Source organism: Pseudopodoces humilis, chromosome 3 (genome assembly GCF_049639895.1).
Source record: "Pseudopodoces humilis isolate 2021_Gansu_Grassland_sample_001 chromosome 3, ASM4963989v1, whole genome shotgun sequence".
Classification (NCBI taxonomy): Eukaryota; Metazoa; Chordata; class Aves; order Passeriformes; family Paridae; genus Pseudopodoces; species Pseudopodoces humilis.
Genome location: NC_142202.1, coordinates 63,039,329 through 63,058,947, shown reverse-complemented (window position 1 = coordinate 63,058,947; position 19,619 = coordinate 63,039,329). Strand labels below are relative to the sequence as shown.

General features: G+C 41.5%; 1 protein-coding gene across 2 annotated transcripts in view; it reads left to right on the top strand.

Annotated features, from left to right (window-relative positions):
- Positions 1 to 14,005: 14,005 nt before the first annotated feature.
- Positions 14,006 to 19,619, top strand: part of NKAIN2 (sodium/potassium transporting ATPase interacting 2) — a 523,842-nt gene continuing 518,228 nt past the window's right edge. For both annotated transcript variants that reach the window (XM_005518328.3, XM_088052854.1), the window contains exon 1: positions 14,006 to 14,136. In XM_005518328.3, coding sequence (XP_005518385.1) covers positions 14,083 to 14,136 — 54 coding nt within the window. In that variant the 5' untranslated portion in view covers positions 14,006 to 14,082. The remainder of the gene's footprint in view (positions 14,137 to 19,619) is intronic.

The window sequence follows — 19,619 nt, the reverse complement described above, 5'->3', positions numbered from 1 at the left end:
CTGAGATGGTGACTGCCACATGTATGCTCTAAAAAGATCACCTTGAATGAATCATCCAAAATAAATGAATCAATGAGAGAAAAAAACAGACAAATGTGGGGAAAAATAAATTCTCCTCATATTGGCTGGTGTTAAAAAAAACCCAAAAAACCTAACACTGATCATATTCTTTTATTTGTGATGATTTGCATTATCCCAGTCAGCTCTATCTACTCGTAGAATCCTGTTTGATGAAATGAAAATCGCTTTAGTAATATAGTTTGCAGAGGGCATGGAGAACAAGATTGTTTATTCCTATGTTATAACTTTATTACTCTGCATATTTGCAGCAGAAGTTGCTTACTGTAAGAAGAAAAATGAAGGTTTATAGCTTGGGTATTCACTTCTGATATTTGGGGTTTTTTTTCACTTAGATTTCATTTCCCATCTCATTCTTAGATAATTAAAAAAGAAAGCTACAAATAGAACCAAGTTGAAGATTCATTTGTAATAGGGAACTTTGGCAATGTCAAAACCTGCATGTCTGAAGCACCTTCATTTGTTGATAGTTTTCAGTGTTTTTGATCAAACTGGTATAATCAACAGACAGCAGAAGTGGGAAGAATATCCAATATCTCTGAGTCTTCCTTTCTTTTACCCTGTAGACAGATGTTGAACGTGCAGCTTATGTGATTTTTCCCCTTAGTGGTGCTCGAGCAATAATCAGACTACTCTGACTAATGTTTCGAGAGTCAAGAAAAACAAATAAGTGGGAAAGAGAGCCCCAGGACTAGAAAAAAAGATCAGTTTGAGAGTTTCCTGCTGAATTATCTGCAAATGAATCTCAGAGTTCTTAAGAAACTTTAGGGTATGGAAGGGATTTTAGCAAGTGAAGAAAGAACTTCAGTGAAAGGAAGAAAGCTTGGTGACAGAGCAAGACCTAGAGGTGGTGGGACCAAAGAGAAAGTAGTCAATATGTGAGCAAAAAACAAATTCAAGAGTATCAGGGAGTAAAACAACCAAAGAAAAATGATGAAGAAAGAAAAAAGAGAAAAAGAATACACTGTAATTGGAGACTACAGTTTTACTCTGGATGATTTATTTATTTGAAATCTTCCTAACATACACTGAAAGATTACTCCAGGCTGGTTAAACCTTCTTAGGCAAAATAATCCTGAGAAACAGACTGAAGGGAAGATTTATTTTGGCCTTTCACTGAATATAATGGTAGAAATGGTACTGAACTCTTACCCTCAGAAATAAAGTCTTTTACATTATTTACCATCTTATTCCCTATCATCTACAGCTCTATTTCTTGGGGGTCAGTAAAAATGAAAAAGCTTTTGCTTTTATTATTTAAAAAAAAAATAATTATTATTTCCAAAGAACTGCAGAAAAAATGCTAGCAAAATTAGCATTTTCTCAGAAATTATAAAGTCAAATTTAGTCTACCTGTGTGTACTTCTAGAATAGGTGCATGGGATAGGAATACTCAGTAGCTGGCTGGAGGGATGGACAGGAAACACATGGAGGCACATATGTATTGTTAGGTGAGGGCATAAACTGAAATGTACCACATGAACTTCAGTACCAAAGAAGAAACAATACACATATTTTCCTAAATTGAAGAACAGAGATGAGTGTTTTGCATCCACAAAACAAATAAAATAGGTCTCTCAAGCAGGAAGACTTTGCCCAGGGATAAAGAAACACTCTGGACCATCAGTAAAAGACACATGGAGAAGGGAGCAACAACAAATCTTAAATTAAAAGATACAAAACAAATGGAAAAAAGTATAGAAACAACAATAAAACCCCAGATCTGGTGGCTGCAGGAACTGACAAACCCTTCTTGTTCAAATCTAACCTCAAGGCAGAACATGAAAAATTAGTAAAAGCATTAATTGGAAGAAAACTGAGAGAGCTGACATCTGCCACAGCTAAAGAAAAAAAAACTAAATTGGATTCCTTTGAAATACTCAGTGAATTTAAGAGCAACTGAAAAATTCTGCAATAAATCTTAACAGGATACAGAAAATAGGAGCTTAAAGAACACAGGTTTTAATGGCCTTGCCTATTTAATGCCATTTCTTAAATGCCCAAATGTATTAAACATTTTATGATACAGTTAAAGGTCCAAACTCTGTCCTGAAGAATTCAATTTATATTTAAAGCACAGCTTAGGAAAAAAAAAAAAAAAGTATTTCATACAAAGAATTGAACTGGTAGTTTCAGGCTTCACTGTTCAGCTGGTTGCTTGTTAGGCTTACAGGTGTCTCAGGAGTATGTGAGACCTATATTTCACGTTGGAAAAAACATATCAGAGATTAATTTTAAATAAAGATTTAAAGAAGGAGAAGATAATGAAATGTGTGAGAGAGAACAAAATAAACCCTAAATTTCTAAAAATAATCAGACAATATTACTTCTAAATAATCAGATTGGTGGACACTTCAGGAGCCTATTATTAAAAAGAAAAAAAACATAATTAAACCCAAGGCTTAAATTAGCTTTACAGGTCTCTGATAGCTGGGTGACAGCAGGGAAGAAGTTTATTTCTTTTGATGGTTTTTATGATAGGATGATAAGTTTGTTACATCTTCTTCCACCAAAAAATCTAACTCTTATCTGGAGGAGGTGTTTGGACTGAACTTCCTTTATTTCACTTTGGCAGAAAAAGAAAATAAATCTCAACAAATAAACCAAAACAATCCTACCAAGAAAAAAAACCAATCCAAACCAAGCTCAAACTGTTTGGGAGTTATTATTATAACTAAACTAATATACATTTAGTGGTCTGAAAGGTTAATAATTTTCCAACATGTATCTCCTTTTAGCACAACAACATCTTGCACTATCATCTTCACATATTAAATGTATCTCAAATCTCCGTATTGGCTATATAGTTGAAGAAAATCACCATTCATGAAAAATAAATAGAAAGGATCATCTTCAAGTAAATATAAACTGGTTTACTGTTATCCAAATACTGAGACAAAAAATGCAACATTGCTATTTCATAAATGTTTTAAGCCAGTCAGCAAAACTTCATCCATTAAAGCGCTTTCCCGGCTCTGTGAACTGTGTTAACCACAGAGCTGGAAGCTGCTCCTGTGCTGTTTGTACCAGCTTTCCAGGCACAGGAGAGGAGCACCACAAGTGAGACCTCTTGGCTTACATCATCCCCATCAACCATGCTGAGGATTTCTTCCTAAGAGCCAGAGGGACCTGAAAATTCAGATGGCCACCCCTGCTTTCCCCAGCACAGAAGAGAAATGTGAAGAAGTAAAGGTATTTCTCCTGCCTCTGTGCCTCTGACCAAACTTTGAGCAGCCAACCTGCCACAGCAGGGCTGGGACAAGGACTATCAGAGGCCCCACTCCCACATGCAAGCTTGCTGTCTGGCTCTTCAGCACGCTTCTCCAACACCCCAGCCTGCACAGAGGAGGGCTTTTGGAAACCTGAATTTCTTCTCAGCTCTGATTTACAGCCCAATCCCATGCAGAGTTGTACAGTGTCTCTGGGAAGGTGGTCTATCGTGGGGGATGCCTTATTGAGAGGGAAAACCAGGAACTTCTTCCACTGATCTTACTACTAGCAGAAACATAATGGGAAATTATATCCTAAGACTTGTGAGTGAATGTGAATCGCGGCCAAAGAAGATGCCAGATTCTGGAAAAATTCATACCGCCTTCTTCAGTTCATACATACCACCTTTGGCAGCACTCTGCACTTGCTGTTGTAAATTCAGTTTTTGCCTCTTGACATACACTGCATTGGGAACTTCCACTGCACATTTTACCAAGCACCAAGACATCAGTGTCCCTTTGCAAGTGTTGTCTGCGGATGACAAACTAATAACAAGAGGGAATGATGAAGGGATGAGGCGAAGAGAACCATCAAATTTAACAAAAAATGAAGACACTTAGAACAAATTTAATCAAAAATCCAAAGGATATCAGGAAGAAAAAAACTTTAATTGCCTACATTGCAAGACTAGGAGCCTTTTTAGTAAACAAGAGCTGGAATGGCTCATTTATGAGCATGAATTTTTCCTCGTTGGCATTACTGAGACTTGATTGGGTGATCTGCATGATTGGAATACTGAAATCACTGGGTGTAATCTATTTAGGAAAGAAGTTGGGAAAAAGAGTGCAAAAAGACACTTCATGTCAGAAATGGCTCTAAGTGCTGACAGTGTAGAAGTGACGAATATTGGAAGTTTGGGTGTGAATATTTTACTGGCAAAGTACCAGCTGAGATTGGCTGCAAGTTACTGTATCACAGCAGGAGCCCCGGGCTCAGGTGAGTACCTGTCTATAGTGTAGGAGAGCTAAATGGCAATGTAATCACAGGAACTTCAGCCTGAGCGACATATGCTGAAGAAATTCTGATGCCAATGTTAACATTCTTCTAGCATTCCCAAGTTATAGGTAAATATTTCTTACATATTACTAGGTAAAAATCATGGTTATATTTGTACAAATTCTTAGATTTGCCTTTTGCACAGGAAACAGAGCCCAGTCAGCTGTGATCCTGTATTGCTTTTAATGGGTTGGTTTCAGTGAATTTATAGCAATTAAGAACCACATTAAATGGAAGAGGGGGAAAATAGTATCACAACGTAATAAGCCTACATTGAAGTAGGAACCAGAGAAAATAGATAAAGGAAATAATAGTAAAAGAATACAGAATCATTTAATAATAGACTGTTGGGGGTTAGGGGGTTATGTGTCCTTCCTTTTGTTCCTTCTCACCTGTAGAATTTTCCCCTTTAGATGGGGGACTGCTGGTACTTACTGGGTGCTTGAGAAGACAAAGAGTTTGGCTGGCCCCAGGGGGAGGGGGGTCAGGTAAAAGGGAGAGCAGGGGCAGCTGTCTTCTCCTTTTCCTCCTTCTCCGCACCCCCTGTCCTGCCGGGACGTGTGGCAGTGCCAGACACCGCCGCGGAGCTGCTGATACACCTCATCCACCGGCCCAGGATCTCAGCTCATCCCTGCTGTTCCAGCCGACTGTTCCTCGGAGCCCTGCAGGAGCACCGGGACTGCCCGCCCGAGGGGGTTTGTGAAAACAAAGCCTCTCCTCCATCCCTTCCCATCTCAGCCAAGAAAGCTGTCACGGGGAAACAGCTGTTTCTGATCTGTTGCTAATGCTGTAGTTATTGTTGTTTGTTTGCCTGGTTATACTAGTAAAGAACTGTTATTCCTATCCCCAGATCTCTGCCTGAGAGCCCCTTGATTTCAAAATTATAATAATTCAGAGGAAAATATATTTTTCATTCCAAGGGAGGATCCTGCCTTCTCTAACAGACACCTGTCTTTCAAACCAAGACATAGATTCACCAGGTTCAAGTAAATCAAGATTAATCAATTACAAAATTGAAAAGGGAATAAGACCTGCCATGGTTGCTAAGGTCAATAAGAAGAGAGACTATTTGGGCTTTTTAAAAAGGATATTAAAAGCAAATAAAAGAGAAGAACAATATTGGTTTTGCAGTAGCAGATGGGAAATGCAGAATAAAGAATAATAATGCAGACAAACCTTGCATGCTCAGTGCATAGCCCCATTCTCTGTTTAGGAGGGAAGAAAGTAGAAATTTTATAAAGTAAGGCTGAAGTACTTTCCATTCCAGTGGTCACTACAGAGAATTAAAAAGCAGTTGTAACAGCACACATTTCTAAATAAAAAATATCCAGGTAATATTCATTGAGAAGTTTTGAAAAATCAGAAATTCTCTGAACCGTTAATGTTGATTCTCAATAAGAACTGGAGCACCACAAAAGGCTGAGTGAAAAGGAGTAAAGATGTTGTGCCAATATTTTTAAAGGTGTAAATGACAGGACCTGTCAGTCTAACATTGATCTGAGGCAAAATGATGAAACAGTTGATATAAGACTCAATTAATAAAGAATTAAAGGTGGATAATTAATGCTGATCCACACGGGTTTATGGAAAACAGATCTTATCAAGCTAACTTAATGGCTTTTATTGATGAGATTACAAGTCTGGACGATGATGGTAGCCATGCTGGTACAAAAACTTTAGGTTTTTTGAGCTCATTTTGATGACTGTTTAATGAGGAAAACTAGAAGGATGAAATTTCAACATAGAACATATCAAGTTAGTAAAAAATGTAGCTAATGATACATCTCAAATTAGAACTTTAAATGGAAAACAACTTCTGAGCGAGTCAATAGCACCTTGTACGATCTACCATTTTAAATATTTCTACATAAAAGGGAAAACAGAGGAAATTTCTATCAATATAGTTTGAAGATGAGCAAATAGCTTCAGTGGCATGTTGTGAAGAGGACTGGTTGTTTTATGTGACTTAGGAAACTTTGGCAAGCTGAACATAAAGGAACATTTATCTGAGCAGGGCAGAATGCAAAGTCCTACAGCCTGGAAAAGACAAGGCAATTCAGAGGGAATCAATCCATGGAGAAGCCTATCTCAGGAAACAGAACCAGGGAAGGAGCTCTAGAGGCCATAGGAAATGAACAAGATGGACAGGACATTTCATGAGGATGATGAAAGGAAATCTGATATAAGGCTTTTTACATTCGAAAATGACACATTCCTTAATAACATACTGTGTTCACTTCCACAGCCCAAATTTCTAGAAAATATTGAACTGCTAGGGAGGATTTGAAAGAAAAAAAATCTGTGAAAATGATTGAAGGACTGAAAAATCTACCGGGTAGTATAACGCATGGGGACACGAAGGTCTTTATCTTATCAGAAAGAAGATTATATATTAAAATGACAACAGTCAAGACAAGCTTATAGAGAGAAGAAAACAACCCTTTTGATTTCTAAAGGGAACTTTTCAGTGTTGAGCAAGAAGTAGTTCTTTAAAAATAAGGTTTAGACTAGAGATAAAATGTAATTTTTTTATATTATTTCTTCTACTGGAACTCTAGGATTTATTACAGAGCACTTTATGTATTCCTTGTTTTTAGGAAATTCTAAATAATGTCTGGAACAGTATTTCCCAAATTTAGTTCAATCAGAAATCAAAATCAGGAAGACCTATCAACTATTGCAGAAGGTCAGCCTGGGTAAATAAAGGGACTCCATTTCACCTAGAAAGCCATCAAAAGGTTATAAAAAAACATAACTTGGGTTATTCTCTCTGATGTGTTGTGTGAGTTACGAGGCCACCCATGATCTCAGGAAAACAATCAGGTTTTCCAAGACCAGAGTCCAGAAGAGATCATTAGACCCGCTGCACACCTTTTCCTTCTTACAGCTCACTTTTCATGAAGCCCACAGCAAAGTGAGATGGAGTTAGGCACGGCTGCCTCCTGTACCTTGGTATCCACAGCCCCTTCCTCCGTCCCTCGGTGGCCGGAGCGGGGCAGTGCCAGCGGCAGTGGCAATGGCAGTGGCATGGGAAGGAAAGGGAAGGTGCGGGAAGGGAAGGACAAGGACAGGACAGGACAGGACAGGACAGGACAGGACAGGACAGGACAGGACAGGAAAGGAAAGGAAAGGAAAGGAAAGGAAAGGAAAGGAAAGGAAAGGAAAGGAAAGGAAAGGAAAGGAAAGGAAAGGAAAGGAAAGGAAAGGAAAGGAAAGGAAAGGAAAGGAAAGGAAAGGAAAGGAAAGGAAAGGAAAGGAAAGGAAAGGAAAGGAAAGGAAAGGAAAGGACAAGGACAAGGAAAGGACAAGGAAAGGACAAGGAAGGGAAGGGCAGGAAAGGGCAGGACAGGGCAGGGAAGGAAAGGGCAGGGCAGGGCAGGGCAGGACAGGAAAGGGCAGACGAGATCGCTGCGGGCTGGCAATCTGCATCCACAGGTATCCACAAGAGCGGCCGGCGATGGGTGTCGTGTCTGTGCATGAACGCAGTGCCCTCTTTTGACGGGTTTCAGTTCACAAAGAATATCAAGGATAAGATGCAGCTGAGCGCTACCAGAGCTCTTCCAACTTGCCAGAGCTTTGGAGACTGGCAGTACGATGGTTCATTCTACTTCTTCTAATTGCCTGTCAAATCTCCTTCTTGAATACAAGCCATAGTTTTACCCCTCTCTCCATTTTTCTCCATTTCAAAGATCACAGTCACACTTCTGTCACAGAAGAAAACATCCTTCTGTTTGTCAAATGTCAGTATTTTAGTTTCACTAGCAATCAAAACATTTGTTGAAAACAGAGCCTGTTTATTTCAGAATTAAAATATGTTAAAATAATTTGTTAAATAGATTACATCAAACACAAACTTGATAAATGAAAATTTGATTTGACAGTGACTTAAGGAAAAAAAACAACTTTCAATAATATTAATAGCAGAATGCTTAAAAATATAATGTTAATGGATATGCATCCATGATTTCATGACAAAGAAGCAAATAGAAAAAACAATGGTCACAAAGAATAATCTGACCTCCTCATTGGCCAATTTTAAATGTGAGAAAAAATTCCAATGCTATGAAAATGATTTCTCCCTTGTGTAACCTTGCCCTAGGCAAAATGAGAACACATTTATTTTCCAGATGAGGTATATAAGAGGCAGAATGCTTAATTGACTTGCTAAAGGTTACACAAGTTTATAGGAGACAGATGAGAAAAATCTACCGTGTGGATGTCCAAAGTACATAACATATGATGTGTTTCAAATCTCTGTACGCAGATCTACTGAAATGTAGGATCAATAATATTAAATTACCTATACAATGCTTTAATGTCCACAAGTGAGAAAACATTGACTAAAAATAAAGTAGTGACAGCAATCTTAGACTCTTTTTTTTTTTTTTTCCCCAGAAAGAGCTAATAAGTGCATAGAAAATTACAGTGTTAGTTAATAAAAACATTGTAGAAACTGTGTCCACAGAGAGCAATGATAACCCTTCAGGTTGAAAATTTTGTTAACCATGCTCCTTTGTGAAGCAAGACAACCTGGCAAGGAATTCCTCCTCACCTCTGATTCCTATTTTTCCCATTCTCCCACAGAAGGTGGAGCAGTCTGAAAAATGCCAAAGCTATTACATCCTTAATGTTTCTCCAGCCTTGGTGGAAAACAAACTCAGCAGCAAGGATGCAGTGACAGCACTTGGCTGCCACTGATCTGTGGCCCCAGACCAGGGTTTTTGTCACTTGTGGTGTGCTGCAGTTGGTGGCCCAGGAAGGTCAGCCACCCTTGGACATTACTCTGCTGATCTCTGGTCATACCCTGCGCTGCAGCCCACTGCAGGAAGTCAGCTGAGCACCTGGGTGCAGCACCCCTCCAGATAGGTTCAGCATTCATCCTTATGTATAATTCACTATGATTTTCTACCAGCATTCTTAATGGCAGGTATGCGGTGACTGCACTGTCTATGAAGTCAGTACATGACAGAGTGCCAGGGACACATCATTCTCTTCTTCAATCTAACAGCTTGCTGAGCTTCCCCATCCTATTCCCTTCACATTTTAAAAACTGGCTTGTCCTTTGCCTGCACATGAGAAGTGAGATTGCTACTACCATTACTTCAGCCACTCATTACCAGTAATAAAATGCCCAGAAAATTCCCTAACTGGTTAATATTGCAAAGTAGAAATGACACATCACATTATTTCCAAAATCTAATCACTTAGAATCAGTCAAGAAACTGAATACATTAAATGAATGAATGGATTATTCTTATTACTGTTATTACCTACATCTCATCTAAGGTATGGATATTGTTGAATTAGAAAGTAAAATCTTATTCTTTTCTTCACACCAGTTCCAGTGTCACAATATTTCTCTCCATAAGGGAGACTGTTTTTCTTTCCAGTAGCCAGAGTTCACAACATGGCCTCAGATCTCCAGCATAGGCTGGTAGGAATAACAGGTTTTGGAAATAGGATCCAAGGACTTTTTCATCTCTGTAGAAGCTATGATGTATCACTAGGCTTTCCATTTCTATCTTTCATTTCATTCATGAAATGAAGCCCCTCCTAATTTATCTCACCCTTTGGCTAGTTGTTGACTGGTGAATTTTACAAGTCTTAAATTCATGCCTGAAAGGGATAACACTGCTCTTCTCATTCAGTTAAAACAAAGACTTACTTAGAAAATGTACACATTTAAACCCACTTAATGTTTCAAATATCATTATTTTCAGTAGCAACTGCTTCTTAGTTAAATGGTTTTCAGGCATCAGACTATTATATGACAGATGATTTTGTCACTATGCAAAATGTGAAACCTGTAATCAACTTGTTATGGCATTTCACAAAAGTATGTGACAGTAAAATAAGTAAACTGTCATTTGGGCAATCAAGTCTTGAAATCCTGCAGGAGGTAAAAAAAAGTACCTGACACTCAATCTTCATGGTAGAGATGATGTTAAAAAAAATTGTGTAATACTGCTACAGTCTTGAATAGAATTTTTATTGCAGTGTGCTTAAGCCTGCAATAATTTTGTATTATATTTTAATCACTTCTTTTTTCCCCCTAATTGATTCTTTCCCCAAAAAATCAACATGCACGTGACACAGCAAGGTCTTCCCTGTTTACAAGGTATTGGTTCAATTGAAACAATATTTTCCCTTTACTATTGATGACAACATTATCAAGTATGAAGCATTTTCAGACTGGTTTGATATGAGAATGGATACAGTAGGTAGGATGCCCATGCTGATTTACTGGCACCGGGGACAGCCTGGGGAGGTGATGCTGGCGTGAGCAAGCTCCTACATGGCTGGAATGCTTGGGATGACGCACTGCTGAACACACACTGCTTAACGGATTTCACATAAAAGTTTTATTAAAGGAAAGGGATACAAAAGCTACGGTCCGTAAGCCGCTAGTGGCCCTTCCTGCCGGTCTGTTTGGCCTGCGGCTTGTTCTCGCAAGTCCTTGTTCTCCCCTGTGGCTGCTGGTTTGATGCAGCAGGCTGGCAGCCGCAGCTCTCCTTGGGCTTCCCTTTTCCCCAGGTGCTCCCCCAGGCTCAGGGAAAGAGCAGGCTAGGGTTAGCTTAAAACCAGTTAGTAAGTCCTGTCAAATCACAGGGAAGGCACTCTGGGGGACACAGGTTTCACCATTATGCAGCCCAAAGGCGTGTTGCCCTCTTGTCTCCAAAGAGCAGACATCCTGGACGTACAGGCACTAGCAATGAGCTCCTATAAGTGGAAGTGCAAAATGAATCTGTAGCTTCCTTTTTCCAGTCATTAGTGACAGTAACAGATTTTGGAACTGATCTCCTCCCACATGTGAGTTATAGAAATAGGAATAAAATTACACTTGATTGAGAAGACTGAAGGGAAACAGGGAAACCTATTTGTATCTGGGTTTTTTTAATTTCTTTTTTTTGTTGTTGTTGTTGTTTTATTTTTGCCTCTTTTTATACAAATCAACTGCTGAAACTACTGTTAACTAAAAGTCAATGTTTTGCATGGAGTAATCGTCAGTGAAGACCACTGCACAGCCTGCCTTCGAAGAAAATTGGTTTTGTTTTGACAAAGTTATGAACATTTGGAAATTACTCACTGAGCACACATAACAGGCCTTTTGTTAAGTCTAACTAGGAACCAAAAAGCCAGTATTGCTGTGTGTACACAGCTGATTTTGCTGCATGCTGAAGCTGCAGGGCCCCAAGAGCAGGCTTAGACTGGACCCAAAAAGGCCCTGGCCAGAGCATTTGACCCAATGAGAGCTCAATCCTGTGGCTCACTTCGAATCCTCTCGATAGAAGAGATTAAACAGATAAAAGTGACATGGAGAAAGGAAGCCACAAACCAGAGGGAAGTGGTAACAGTACGGAAATGGACACATTTTCTTTAAAGGTACTTGGGAGAAAGCAAATAAGTTGAGATTCTTAGTACAATGCAAAGCTATAGGACAAGGTGTTGAGAAGAAAAGGATCAGCTTTGGGAAGCTGTTGGAGTCCACAGAGATTGTCATTTAGGATGCTTTCACTACTGTCTACATTTTCCTTAGGAAACTCCCACTGTAATAAACAACCAGATCAGTTGAGATCAGTTGAGAGGCACAAAGAGAAAACTGTTTTCTTCCTCAGAAGAGTCCAAATGAGTACAAGCTGCCCTTTCTGTTTGTTTCCCAGCTCCCAATCTCAGATAATGAGATACACTGTTCTTGCTACTGCCACGTGCCGTAGGATGACCATGCTTGAGCAGGGAGGTTGGACCAGATGACCCACTGTAGACCCTTCCAACTCTACCCATTCTGTGATCGTGTAAGTGTAAGCATGATATGCTGAAGAAGTCAAGAAAGACTGTTTGAATTCAGAGGTACCTGAACTATTCTGACACTTGCTGGACATCTCTGCTTTCTGAGCCTCAGCTGTTCCACAGCCTTATTTGTTCTCAGTTATTGCTATCCCTAGTAGTTGCCTCCTTACATCCTGAAGTGAGTATGTTGTGTTTGGTATTCCTGGTGACCAGTGATTTGACTGGTCCATTCTGTGTCTGACAGCACAGAGGCTGACAATCAGAAGAATGTACTTATGGAGCAGAGGACAAACACTGTCACTTTTGTGCGTGTTTTGCTTCCCTGTGGAATGCTCATTACATTAGAAGAATTTTAGGAGTCATAACTGATCATTTGATGGTTTGACAACTATTTTGACAAATTTGCTTATAAAGTAAGAGCAAACTACATGGGGTTCTAAGCTTCCAGAGAGCTTCCAGTTTTACAGGGTATTTCTGCTGCAAACAAATATCCACATGTGCTCATGAAACCCATGGATGTTCATCCAGTTCTTAATTGCTGGTGTCACCGATAAAACTACTTCTGTTAATGGGCAGCTCAGTAAGAGTGACCTGGTCTAAATGCAGTGTCAAGGTGGTTGCTGATGACACAGCAATTAACAGCCTTTGGAGGCTGATTGGCACACCAGATCTTGACACCATTTCCCACCAAATTGATGTATTCTGAATGCATTTAACAGCAGAGGAAGGCCGGATCAAGTCACTAAATGCAAACATTCCTCATCATAATGGTGGGAAGAACTATTTCCCTGACACCAATTAATTTTTTTTTCTAAACTGGACCAGTCTTTTCCTTCTTTTTCCTGCCCTCACCCTCTACCTCCTAGACTCTTGCCTCGGATCTCTCCCAGTCTCTCAGGTCAGACTCTTCTCACAGCCTCCGCCTGTGACCTCTGCCCAGGGTGGGAGTGACACCGGTGCGGCGGCAGGCGGGTCCCGGGGAGCTCTCCCCGGTGCCGGCGGCGGCGGAGGAAGCGCGGCCGGGGCGGCTTCCCCTGCACCGCCCCCCGCGGCCCGCCAGGCGGCAGCAGCGCGCGTCACCGCGGGGCTGCGCCCGCGCCGGCTCCGCTCCGCGCCCGCGGCGGGGTCCCGCTCCCCTCCCTGCCCTGCCGTGAGCGCGGGCCGGGCCGGGCCCCGCTGCCGCACGGGCTCGGCCCCTCCGGCAGGGAGCGGCGGCGGGGCTGCGGCGGGCGCTGTGCGGTGCGGGTGAGCCCCGCGCGGGGTGGGCGCGGAGAGGTGTCCCGCCGAGACAAAGGCGCCCGGGGGAAGGTGCAGACGCGTTCGCCGCGCCCGCGCAGACAAAGCGGAGGCGCCCCCCCTCCGCGCCCTCCCGCGGGGGAGCCCCCGGGAGAGGAGTTCCCACAGCTGGGGCTGCCTGAGCCCCACCGGGAGGAGGAGGAGGAGGAGGAAGGCGGGCGGGGGAGCAGCTATGCCGTGGGCAGGAGGGAAGCCGCTCTGCGAGCGTGAACCGAGCTTAGCGCCGCCGCCTGCCTCGCCTCCTCGTCCGTCCGTCCCTCCCTCCCTTCTCCCCTCCTCCCCCCGCCTCCCCCCGCCGCAGACGGCTGCGAGCCCGGATGGTTTGCGAGCGGAGTTGAGGGGGCAAACTTTGAAGCCCAGATGCCTCTGGGGCTGCGCGGCAGAGCGCGGCTGCTCCTGCAGGCACCTGCCGCCGCCCTCCCCTCGGCGCTGCCGCCCTCCGCGGGGGCGGCCGGCCCCGCTGCCCGCGACCGCCGAGGCGGCGGGCGCTGCGGCCGCGGCTGAGGGCGGGCGGGCGGGCGGCGGGCGCGCCCCCATGCGGGTCCCGGGCTGGGGCGCGCCGGCGGCAGGCGGGAGCCGGGGGGCGGCCGGGCGGTGCTCTCCCGCCGCCTGAGTGGGCGCGGCGCGGGACGGCGGCGCGGGGTGCCGGGAGCCATGGGCTATTGCAGCGGCCGGTGCACGCTGGTGGCCGTGTGCGGCGCGCAGCTGGTGAGTGGCGGCGGGGGCGGCCCGCGGAGGAGGGGGGAAGGAAGGCGGGAGGGAAGGAGGGGGCGGCGGGGCGGCTCCCCCGCTGCCCGGAGTGGGGGCCCGGGAGGGGCAGGATGGGAAGGCAGCGCCCCCGCCTTGGGCGAGGAGGGGGCGGGGTGGGGATCGGAGCGCGGCGGCAGGGTGGGAAGTAGGGGCTGTGTTACAGGTAGTTTGGCGGGGGCTCTGCCAGGGCGGCTGCGGTGGGCGCACGGCGGAGTTAATAAACTCGGGCAGTTCTCCCAAGCGTAGAGTCAAGTTGGTACCTGGTTTCCTTTGACTTGCCCTGTGTAAGGCTGAGACGCGTGTCAGGGGTGATGCGCAGCTTGCAAACAGTTTGCCATACAGGTGTGTGTCTGTGTGAAGTTGTCACGCCTGAGCTGTTCTGCAGATGCGGTTTGTTTTGTTTTGTTTTTTTTTTTTTGTTTTCTGGCAGACTTGTTGTCCAGTGTATTTTAGCACTGTATCATTATGTTGCTACAGAACTCAGCAATATATTTATATTTACCTTCGGAGGAGACGTGGCAGCACTTGTAAGCTCAGCTACCAGCGAAACTAGACTGAGTTTAAAAAGTAGGCACTGAGATAAAATAACAAAGAAGCTGCCTAAAAATAGATATGCTTAGCGAGATGGTTAGGCTGTGCAATTGTATTGTGGCACTTTGAAAGAGACTGGGGTTAAAGTTAAGAAACTCATATCCCTTCCTGTTATGTATACATGGGTTATTTCATTGTTGTGAAATCAGATACATGCTATAAGAATTCCTGTGGATTCGGATGCAGTGCCATACGCATAAAGACCTATCAATGGAATATGCCCCATTTCTTATTCTCATTATATTGAACGTTTATGTGCTGGCAGAACAGGTGCTGGAAGCACCTTTGTTAAGCAGTTAACCTTATGGCAGAAAAGAAATATTTCATGTTACTCCATCCCTCTACCTCTTACTGAATAGTTTTGCTGAGAAAGTGTAAGTCAGTGTCAATAGCAACCAGCATTGTTGCCAATTTCTTTCCTCCAGGTAGGTACTAAGAGAACTACAGAAGAAGAAAAATAATAAATTTCAGGAACCAAATCGGTAAAACAGTACGTAAGAAAGGAAGATGTGTTAGCAGATCAGAAATTTGAAATGCCTGTGATCTTTTAATCAGCTACCATCAACCCTTAATCCTTTTGTATTCTGGAAAACATTTTATTTCTATATGCTGTTCCCCACCTAAGTTATTTAATTCTTTGTAACTGGATGTATCTTATCAGAAGTGATTTATTCGTGTATGTTGTCTAAAAAAGAATCTTGAATAGTAGTAATAGTAGAGTGATTCTTGAGTGGAATGGTAGGAATGTAGCCTTTTCCAGCAATTTGGAAACAAAATTAATGACTGAAGTTCTTCAGATCCATTTGAGTTTCAGAGGCATACTTTTTTTTTTTTTCTTTTTTTTTCCTCCAAAGGGAGCAAAGAATGGTTTAAATTGTGCCTCTTACAGAGCTGTTTGTTTTTTGGTTTTTTTTTAAATGCATTTATCAACCAGGAGGTCATGATGACTACAGAATGCGCTAAGATATTAAATTGTTATTTTTTTGAAAGTCTGTGAAGGAAAGCATACTTGCTAACTCATGGTGACAAAAAATACATGCAGAACTCATAAAAACAAAAGAGAAATGCCCTGTAGGAATGTACCAGCAGGTGGATGAGCAGCAGGTAAGCAAATGCAGAACGGTAGCATTACTTTCTACGTGAGCCTTCGATCCATGACTGTAAACTAAAGGGTCAAATAAACTTATTCTTTAAAAATAAATACAGTTTTCTGGAGTAGCTTAAGAAAATTTTTAAGAGAATCATGAACTGAAAGCTAACTTTAAATTTTTTTATTGAGCAAGAAAAGGATGTGCAACACAGCACAAACTTCTGAATCACACTTGGCCTGTGTCATGACATTTAGATAGGTTAAAAGCAGGAGTAATCATTTAAATGAGAAAAAGGAGATTGAATGGAAAAAAAGATGCATTTTATTAAAATCATGTGTCATATTCCTTCATGTCCATATACCATCAGATGGGAATAGGTTATGAGTTTTAAGTCAAGGAGATTTAACTCTCCTCAGTAGGCCCATGGGTGATTAATCGGTTGTCAGTACTTTTTTAGGTAAAGACTCCTTAAAGGAGCAAATGCTGTCAAGATTCATCCTGGAATTAAGAGACACATTAATGCAGATGCAAATCAAAACCAAAGGATCTAGTAGTTAACTGTCCTGAGGAGATGGGTGTGGGAAGCATTTCCACACTGATAACCATACTTAAAAAAAAAAAGTGTAAAACTTAAAATGTGAAGACTATGTGTTACTGGTACCTGGGATTCAGTTTTAGAATGGTCATGTTTGAGTAGAAAGTATACTTTTCTTTTGGGGAAAAAAGTTGATAAAAAGAAAGGTTTCTTTCTTTTTTTAATGTAAATATGTTCTTCCATCTCTACAAAGCAAGGGTGTGGTGATCTAATTGGTCTTTGTAGGCACTGCACAATAAGCAGTATTGTGGAATACTGCAATTCATTAGAGAAGTCTGTATGTAAATGATGTAGATGTCACAAATGGGCAGAAAAGGGGGTTGTTTCAAATACTCGTGCAGGAGTAGAGCTGCATTAGCTTGAGAGACCCTGCACAAGCAGAATTATTTTCATAAATGCATTTTAAGTGCTCATAGTTAAGGCAACATACTGTATACTATCAGTTTATCAGAAACTTCAAGGAATGCTCCTGCTCTCAAGGGCATACTGATCATTGCTCTCTGCTTATTAACATACATATACCTTGCTGTTTGCACTCTCATTTGTACTATGGAAAACAACCTTTGACAGCTCATTTTCCTCTGCATTTGTAGCCAATGAGAAAAATTAGTAGCAAGTAAAAGCTAATTTTGCTCATGTAAGGAGCAAGGCATTGCCTTCTGTGTACAAAATTAGTTATCTTTCTCTCGCTCTCTCTAGATATATATAAACTATATATTATATATATATGTTAAGATACAGCTTTTGGTCTCTTTTGCTCATTTCCCTTCTGAAGAGAACCCTGAGCACAGGGGTTCTGGTGGTTTTTGTTGTATTGTAACTATCCTGTTTGCAATAAAAGACTTCTCTGCTATTTCATTTTGTCCTTTAAACCTCTTTATTTTTGGGTGTTTCTTTTTCTATTAATAGCTTGCATCGATAGCACTAATATCTTGTTGCCTAGTCTTTTTAATAGCAAGAGCAGCAAAGGTAAACTGCCAAGATTATTTTGTTTTCTGGAAGTCTTCAAGAGTCCCACAGAAACCAGTCTGAAACTTTCTTCTTTCCCATTGTTGCTGCTTGGGAAAACTTGGAGCATGACAAAAGAGTAAAAAAGCACAGCATGTTTTCAAATTAGAAGGTGTCCCCCGCAAGTGCAGTGGTGAGGAAGGACAGTTTTTCATAAGGAAACTTCAAGTCTCTAGTAATCATTGCCTTATTGTTTCTCACCACCTTAGAAAGATTGCTGTACTCCCAAAGGCTAATTAGATAACACAATTCAGCTTCTGCACTCTCTTCTCTCAGTTTCCATCTGAGTTTACTGAATTCATTTATATAAATACTTCTGTAAAATTTACCTGCTCTGCCTGTTTTTCTTTCTTCCTTTTTTTTTTTTTTAAGTAAACTGTACTGCAGTTCAGATATTCCAACTAAGTATTAAAAGCCACAGGAAATTTGTAAAAAAGCCATATATATATGCAAAGAGTCAGTTAGTGATTCTGAGGTACTCGATCTGATGCTCTAAAGAAGTGTGTGTTATAATGTACATATTCCTGAATCAAGCATAAGTGTATGATACTTGTAGTCTCTCCTTTCTCTTGCTGACACCTCACAGCTGGGGCTATGAGTGCACACAACCTCATGGTGACTCTTTCTGAACTCATCCTGTGATAGTTGGTCTGTAACAGTAACATCCTATTACTTGGACTGGCTGAAGCCGCTGTCCAAGTCTGTTGTGCTGGCCAAGCAGAACGAAAAAGACACGCAGATTTGGTTGGTTTGCTGAGAGGCTGTATCTTTTGTGCTAATGAAAAAAATGAGCAAAATGCAAATGGTTTGTATAGAATGTCCTCGTTTTGTACTTTTCCACAAATGAATAATGCTAATTAAGAGAAAATGAAAATACTTCGTTTCAAACACTGTTTCAGCTGAGATAATTTCTATACTTAACTTACTTCTACACTTAACTGTGATACTGGTGTCCATAAACACATATTTAATTGCCTGTTGGATGTGAAGATACATATTTGAACTGCTGCAGGTAAAGTGGTACAACCCAGGAAATTAATTGCATACAAACTAGAATGGAAAGTATGACAAGAGGTGTCACGAGAGATGTCCATAATCTATATTGCACGCTTGATATAAGACTGAAGAGTTTCTTGTAGTCTTCCAATTCTCCCTTGCATTATTAAAAATCGGTGCATGTAACTAAAGAGAGCAGTGTGATACTCGGGGGGGAAAAAGTCTACCTTAGTGATTGGTCCTGTAAAGTTTAAGTTTGTCTTATTAAAATAGGAATAACAAACATTCTTATGCTCATTCAAACACTTCAGGAATGGTGATCATGACAGGCTCTGGTCTGTATCACAAATCTAGCTACAAGGTTTAATATAGTTTAATATCATTAATATCCTTACTTGGAGAAAACCTCATGTTTTAGCAGTTTGGAGGTTGACTTTCAGAGAGTGAAGTTGCTGGATTAGAGCTCAGTTCCCACTGAGAGCAAAGCAAAGGCAATCACAGTGGATATTCTCTAGAATTAGCTATCCTGAAGTATTATGCAGTAAAGGACATATTTTTGTTAATACAGGATCTTACAGCATGCATGGTGTCAGGGTACACTTTGCCGTAGCACACCAGACTACATAACTAGTGAATGCAGAATGTCTTTATTTTAATTTTTGTTAAAGGGAAGCAGTAATGAAATTTTGGGACTTTGCTTTTAATTGCTGGGTTTGGGGAAGAGTTTTTTTTTTCTTTTTGCATGTGTGTTTGGATTGTGTTTTATTGTCACTGCTGCCAATGGTTTTCTATGGAGCTTTAGGAGAGAAGTGTCTGCAATGGAAAATTCTGATGACATGTACATGTTCCTACATTTTCTGCTAGCAAAAGGGAAATGAAAAACGTGGGCTTTTCATGTGGAATGGAAAGTGATGAAAGTGATGTTGTTACTGTGCTTAACCTGTGGATCTGTCGTTTTATCAATCTGCAAAGAACAGAAAGAATTGGTTTCGGTGTTTTTGATAGTACTTAAATATAAGTGCTGCCTTTGAAATTGTGACTATGTCAACACCTTGTGTCTGTCCGTTCTTTAAAGCCCTGCTTCTTGCTTTGTTTCAAATTTGATAGGAAAGTGGAAGTTTCATTGTATCCAAAAACATGTGATTCTACTAGCAATGAAG